This window comes from Mizuhopecten yessoensis, unplaced genomic scaffold (assembly GCF_002113885.1).
Source record: "Mizuhopecten yessoensis strain PY_sf001 unplaced genomic scaffold, ASM211388v2 scaffold5809, whole genome shotgun sequence".
In the NCBI taxonomy this organism is placed as follows: Eukaryota; Metazoa; Mollusca; class Bivalvia; order Pectinida; family Pectinidae; genus Mizuhopecten; species Mizuhopecten yessoensis.
Window position 1 is genome coordinate 325,485 of NW_018406234.1, and position 8,801 is coordinate 334,285.

The window sequence follows — 8,801 nt, forward strand, 5'->3', positions numbered from 1 at the left end:
TGTACACCAAAACGCCTGTAAAACGGACAGTTATCAGACAGATCACCAATGAAGCCTATGTACACCAAAAACCCTGTAAAACGGACAGTTATCAGACAGATCACCAATGAAGCCTATGTATACCAAAAACCCTGTAAAGCAGACAGTTATCAGACAGATAACCAATGAAGCCTATGTACACCATAAACCCTGTAAAGCGGACAGTTATCAGACAGATCACCAATGAAGCCTATGTACACCAAAAACCCTGTAAAGCAGACAGTTATCAGACAGATGACCAATGAAGCATATGTACATCAAAAACCCTGTAAATCGGACAGTAATCAGACAGATGACCAATGAAGGCTATGTACACCAAAAACCCTGTAAAGCGGACAGTTATCAGACAGATGACCAATGAAGCCTATGTACACCAAGGTAATATGATATATTCAGCAACGCTATCAGCTTATTGGCACTTAAATGTACGAAATGACGATCACATTGACAAGTCGTACTAGACATGAAATAGGATCATAGTTGTGAAAGAGTATATGAGCCCCCTCATCTCAATTTTGGATTCCTTTACCTACAGTTTGAGCAGATTTGTTTCCTCTCTCTGTCGTACCTTTTTTCAAATAGCCAAGACAGTTGCATAATTTTGCTGTGTGGCATAATCTGTAATTACCGATTTATTTATCTAAGACTGCTTCCTTTCTTATCAGATAAATTAAATATTGATTTACACCTTAGAAAGGGATAATTGATGATTAAACAGCACATTTTAAAAGTTTAAAAAACATCATGCAGGTTTTGATGACTTTGACCAAGTTACAATCTACATGTATTATGACCGGCACTTTGACAACCTATATCCTTAATTTCATAGTCGGGTGGCGCAGTGGATAGCACAAGAATAGTAACCTTCTGTGTTGTGTCAGGTTGCTATAAATCGCGTTGGTTACCGCATGTTACACAGGGGAGGTAGGCAAGTGGCTCAGTGGACGTACAGGTCGGTCGTAGCTCAACATGAAAATGCCCGAAAATTGCAAGTTTTGTAGTAGCAGTTACAAAGAAACAGGACGTTCTTGGTTAAGGCGACCATTGAGCGTCCAGACCAATTTTCGGTCGCCCATAGGTGATGCAAAGGTCGCATCCCTGTGTAAACACGAATTTATTGTATAACAAAGTGTCATACTTCAGAGTCCTTCTGACCAATTCTTGTAAGAAAACACTGAAATTTAGAATCAATAAAATACGTTTATATTACGTTACTCGCTAAAAAACATTGTGCTAAATGCTAACAAGATAGGCTCTTTGGAAATCAAGGAAAACAACAAAGCAATCGTTGTCATTAAATGTTTTATTATGTGTTCCCTAATGAACACTGTTTGGTGATGTGGTGAGTTATTGTTACTACCGATGTGGTGAGTTATTGTTACTACAGATGTGGCGTGTTATTGTTGCTACCGATGTGGTGTGTTATTGTTACTACCGATGTGGTGTGTTATTGTTACTACCGATGTGGCGTGTTATTGTTACTACCGATGTGGCGTGTTATTGTTACTACCGATGTGGTGTATTATTGTTACTACCGATGTGGTGAGTTATTGTTATTACCGATGTGGTGAGTTATTGTTACTACCGATGTGGCGTGTTATTGTTATTACCGATGTGGTGAGTTATTGTTACTAACGATGTGGTGTGTTATTTTTACTACCGATGTGGTGAGTTATTGTTACTACCGTTGTGGTGAGTTATTGTTATTGCCCATGTGGTGAGTTATTGTTATTGCCCATGTGGTGAGTTATTGTTACTACCGTTGTGGTGAGTTATTGTTACTACCGTTGTGGTGAGTTATTGTTATTGCCCATGTGGTGAGTTATTGTTATTTCCGATGTGGTGAGTTATTGTTACTACCGTTGTGGTGAGTTATTGTTACTAACGATGTGGTGTGTTATCGTTACTACCGATGTGGTCTGTTATTGTTACTACCGACGTGGCGTGTTATTATTACTACCGATGTGGCGCGTTATTGTTACTACCGATGGGGTGTGTTATTGTTACTACCGCTGTGGTGTGTTATTGTTTCTACCGATGTGGCGTGTTATTGTTACTAACGATGTGGTGTGTTATGGTTACTACCGATGTGGCGTGTTTTTGTTACTAACGATGTGGTGTGTTATTGTTACTGTCACCTGTACTTCAGTATGATTTTATGACATAACAACACTGTTATACACAAAGAGTTTTTGGTCCAGGTCTATCATAACNATTGTTACTACCGATGTGGCGTGTTATTGTTACTAACGATGTGGTGTGTTATTGTTACTACCGATGTGGCGTGTTTTTGTTACTAACGATGTGGTGTGTTATTGTTACTGTCACCTGTACTTCAGTATGATTTGATGACATAACAACACTGTTATACACAAAGAGTTTTTGGTCCAGGTCTATCATACACACACCATGTCCCATACTAGATCTATCATACACGCATCATGTCACATACCAGATCTATCATACACACACCATGTCACATACCAGATATATCATAAACACACACCATGTCACACACCAAATCTATCATACACACACCATGTCACACACCAGATATATCATAAACACACACCATGTCACACTCCAGATCTATCATACACACACCATGTCACATACCAGATATATCATAAACACACACCATGTCACACACCAGATCTATCATAAACACACCATGTCACCAACCAGATATATCATACACACACACCATGTCACACACCAGATCTAGCATACACACACACCATGTCACATACCAGATATATCATAAACACACACCATGTCACATACCAGATCTATCATACACACACCATGTCACATACCAGATCTATCATACACACACCATGTCACACACCAGATCTATCATACACACACCAGATATATCATACACACACCATGTCACACACCAGATCTATCATAAACACACCATGTCACCAACCAGATATATCATACACACACACCATGTCACATACCAGATCTATCATACACACACCATGTCACCTACCAGATCTATCATATACACACACCATGTCACACACCAGATCTAGCATACACACACACCATGTCACACACCAGATCTAGCATACACACACACCATGTCACACACCAGATATATCATAAACACACACCATGTCACACACCAGATCTATCATACACACACCATGTCACACACCAGATCTATCATACACACACCATGTCACCTACCAGATATATCATACACACACACCATGTCACATACCAGGTCTATCATACACACACCATGTCACAAAACAGATCTATCATACACACACCATGTCACCTACCAGATCTATCATACACACACCATGTCACACACCAGATTTATCATACACACACCATGTCACACACCAGATCCATCATACACACACCATGTCACATACCAGATATATCATACACACACCATGTCACAAACCAGATATATCATACACACACCATGTCACATACCAGATATATCATACACACACCATGTCACATACCAGATCTATCATACACACACCATGTCACATACCAGATCTATCATACACACACCATGTCACACACCAGATCTATCATACACACACCAGATATATCATACACACACCATGTCACACACCAGATCTATCATAAACACACCATGTCACCAACCAGATATATCATACACACACACCATGTCACATACCAGATCTATCATACACACACCATGTCACCTACCAGATCTATCATATACACACACCATGTCACACACCAGATCTAGCATATACACACACCATGTCACACACCAGATCTAGCATACACACACACCATGTCACACACCAGATATATCATAAACACACACCATGTCACACACCAGATCTATCATACACACACCATGTCACACACCAGATCTATCATACACACACCATGTCACCTACCAGATATATCATACACACACACCATGTCACATACCAGGTCTATCATACACACACCATGTCACAAAACAGATCTATCATACACACACCATGTCACCTACCAGATCTATCATACACACACCATGTCACACACCAGATTTATCATACACACACCATGTCACACACCAGATCCATCATACACACACCATGTCACATACCAGATATATCATACACACACCATGTCACAAACCAGATATATCATACACACACCATGTCACATACCAGATCTTTCATACACACACCATGTCACCTACCAGATATATCACACACACACACCATGTCACCTACCAGATCTATCATACACACATCATGTCACACACCAGCTATATCATACACACACACCATGTCACACACCAGATCTATCATACACACACCATGTCACACACCAGATATATCATACACACACCGTGTCACACACCAGATATATCATACACACACACCATGTCACACACCAGATCTATCATACACACACCATGTCACACACCAGATCTATCATAAACACACCATGTCACCTACCAGATATATCATACACACACACCATGTCACATACCAGGTCTATCATACACACACCATGTCACACACCAGATATATCATACACACACCATGTCACCTACCAGATATATCATACATACACACCATGTCACCTACCAGATATATCATACACACACACCATGTCACACACCAGATCTATCATACACACACCATGTCACACACCAGATATATCATACACACACACCATGTCACACACCAGATCTATCATACACACACCATGTCACACACCAGATCTATCATACACACACCATGTCACACACCAGATATATCATACACACACACCATGTCACACACCAGATCTATCATACACACACCATGTCACACACCAGATCTATCATACACACACCATGTCACCTACCAGATATATCATACACACACACCATGTCACATACCAGGTCTATCATACACACACCATGTCACAAAACAAATCTATCATACACACGCCATGTCACACACCAGATCTATCATACACACACCATGTCACACACCAGATATATCATACACACACACCAAGTCACACCAGATTTATCATACACACACCATGTCACACACCAGATCCATCATACACACACCATGTCACATACCAGATATATCATACACACACCATGTCACAAACCAGATATATCATACACACACCATGTCACATACCAGATCTTTCATACACACACCATGTCACCTACCAGATATATCACATACACACACCATGTCACCTACCAGATCTATCATACACACATCATGTCACACACCAGCTATATCATACACACACACCATGTCACACACCAGATCTATCATACACACACCATGTCACACACCAGATATATCATACACACACCGTGTCACACACCAGATATATCATACACACACACCATGTCACACACCAGATCTATCATACACACACCATGTCACACACCAGATCTATCATAAACACACCATGTCACCTACCAGATATATCATACACACACACCATGTCACATACCAGGTCTATCATACACACACCATGTCACACACCAGATATATCATACACACACCATGTCACCTACCAGATATATCATACATACACACCATGTCACCTACCAGATATATCATACACACACACCATGTCACACACCAGATCTATCATACACACACCATGTCACACACCAGATATATCATACACACACACCATGTCACACACCAGATCTATCATACACACACCATGTCACACACCAGATCTATCATAAACACACCATGTCACCTACCAGATATATCATACACACACACCATGTCACATACCAGGTCTATCATACACACACCATGTCACACACCAGATATATCATACACACACCATGTCACCTACCAGATATATCATACATACACACCATGTCACCTACCAGATATATCATACACACACACCATGTCACACACCAGATCTATCATACACACACCATGTCACACACCAGATATATCATACACACACCATGTCACAAACCAGATACATCATACACACACCATGTCACAAACCAGATCTATCTTACACACACCATGTCACATACCAAATACATCATACACACAACATGTCACATACCAGATCTATCATACACACACCATGTCACATACCAGATCTATCATACACACACACCATGTCACATACCAGATATATCAGACACCCACCATGTCACATACAAGATCCATCATAGATCTTTTCACCTTGTCAAAGTGAAACTAAGATTCAAGTTACCATCACAAGATATATCCATAACAGTTACCATTCCAAACAAGTTTTACTGTTATCAATTACAGACAACAAGATTTTGAAGGCAAATGTACCAAGTTCATGTTATAAGATGACGTTACTTGATGTTGGTGAAGGGCTAGCTCTGTAGGTATTAGTACCCAGCCCCATCACATCCCCCCGATAGCCAACAAAGTCAGGCACCGTTGGTTGTCCTACCATCCAGAGTCATACTGTATGTATCGCACTAGGGTGTGGATAACCAGTTTGTGCGGGGAAATATTGGTAACTCCAACAAAAAAGATATCCGACACCACTGCTAGTACACAGAAATCTCAGTCAATCCTAGATTAAGAGGTTGTCACCGCTAAGGGTGTGGGGAAATATTGGTTACTCCAACAAAAAAAGACAATGGCACCACTGTTAGTGCACAGAAATCCTAGATAGATTCTAGATTAAGAGGTTGGCACCACTACGGGTGTGGGGAAATACTGGTTGGAATGTCTATGCTCCTTTAGGTACTCGCCTCCCTTCTCCTCATAATCTTGCCGAGATATACAGTGGGCAGTGAAGTGTGGGGATAGGGCCCATTTCCTGGCTCCATACCAAGTATCCAAAATTGGGTTAGCTAGAAGAATCATACAAGAACACCTGTGACTCAAACTGGCTGATTGCCTCAGTTAAATTACAATCCTAATATATCACAGTTATGATTCATGCAACTCTTACAATGAACTACATGCATATCTAAAAACAAGATTTAATTTAATCCAATTTCCATAGCTTTTTTAGCAGCAATATAAAGATTCTCAGAGAATGTTGAATGGTATACCTGCACAGGAGACATTGAACAGGGACTGGAACGGCCTCATTTCTAACAATTCTGACTGCAGCCTCTGTTGGAAGTTCCTGAACAATGCATTCCCCCCAGTCAGGAACACATTCTGGAAGCAATTTAATGATTGGCGTAAAATTGATAGGATATTCGCATGTGACTGACGAAAATTTCATTTCATTATAACATTAGATCAGATGTTCTCATTATGAACCTCATAAATGTAAAATATTGAAAATTTGGGTTTATTTAATGTCATAACCAATAACTCATGAAACAGCACTTTCCATATGTGACAGTGTTGTTTTCTATGTTATTTGGGAAAAAAAGCAGATTGATGTGAAAGTTTTCAACCCTAAATGTAAAAGCTGATAAGAGTCAAATGAAATATTTATAGATTCCTCTATTTACCTGAGCCAGAGAATTCTGTCGGTCAGCATCATGCTTTTTCAGGATATAGTTCATGGTTTCTGCAATACCAGCTTGTTCAAGACCAAGCATGGATGGCTGGAATAACAGCTCTGGTACCCTGATACACAATCATAAAATCAGTATAACAGCTCTGTACTCTCATACACAATCGTAAAAACAGTATAACAGTTCTGTGCCCTCATACATGTACACAATTGTAGTAGCAGCGTAACAGCTTCTGTACCCTAATACACAATTGCAATAACAGTTCTGTACCCTGATACACAATTGTAATAACAGTTATGTACCCTTATACACAATTGTAAGAACAGTTCTGTACCCTTATCCACAATTGTAATAACAGTTCTGCACCCTTATACACAATTGCAATAACAGTTCTCTACCCTGATACACAATTGTAATAACAGTTATGTACCCTTATACACAATTGTAAGAACAGTTCTGTACCCTTATACACTATTGTAATAACAGTTCTGTAACCTTATACACAATTGTAATAACAGTTCTGTACCCTTATACACAATTACAATAACAGTTCTGTATCCTGATACACAATTGTTATAACAGTTCTGTACCCTTATACACAATTGTAATAACAGTTCTGTACCCTGATACACAATTGTAGTAGCAGCGTAACAGCTTCTTTACCCTTATACACAATTGTAATAACAGAATAACTGTTCTGTACCCTTATACACAATTACGATAACAGTTCTGTATCCTGATACACAATTGTAATAACAGAATAACTGTTCTGTACCCTTATACACAAGAGCAATAACAGTTCAGTACCCTGATACATAATTGTAATAACAGTTCTGTACCCTAATACACAATTGTAATAACAGTTGTGTACCCTGATACACAATTGTTATAACAGTTCTGTACCCTTATACACTATTGTAATAACAGTTCTGAACCCTGATACACAATTGTAATAACAGTTCAGTACCCTACTACACAATTGTAATAACAGTTCAGTACCCTGATACACAATTGTAATAACAGTTCTGTACCCTGATACACAATTGTAGTAGCAGCGTAACAGATTCTTTACCCTTATACACAATAGCAATAACAGTTCAGTACCCTGATACACAATTGTAGTAGCAGCGTAACAGCTTCTTTACCCTTATACACAATAGCAATAACAGTTCAGTACCCTGATACACAATTGTAGTAGCAGCGTAACAGCTTCTGTACCCTTATACACAATTGTAATAACAGTTATGTACCCTTATACACAATTGTAATAACAGTTATGTACCCTGATACACAATTGTAGTAGCAGCGT

At 39.4% G+C, this 8,801-nt stretch overlaps 1 protein-coding gene across 1 annotated transcript in view; it reads right to left on the reverse strand.

The window, feature by feature from the left end:
- Positions 1–6,041: 6,041 nt before the first annotated feature.
- Positions 6,042–8,801, reverse strand: part of LOC110451145 (actin-related protein 5-like) — a 10,599-nt gene continuing 7,839 nt past the window's right edge. Inside the window, exons 10-12 of the mRNA XM_021499006.1 lie at positions 7,487–7,604; positions 7,073–7,184; positions 6,042–6,868 (exon numbers count right to left, since the gene is read on the reverse strand). Coding sequence (XP_021354681.1) covers positions 6,696–6,868; positions 7,073–7,184; positions 7,487–7,604 — 403 coding nt within the window. The 3' untranslated portion in view covers positions 6,042–6,695. The remainder of the gene's footprint in view (positions 6,869–7,072; positions 7,185–7,486; positions 7,605–8,801) is intronic.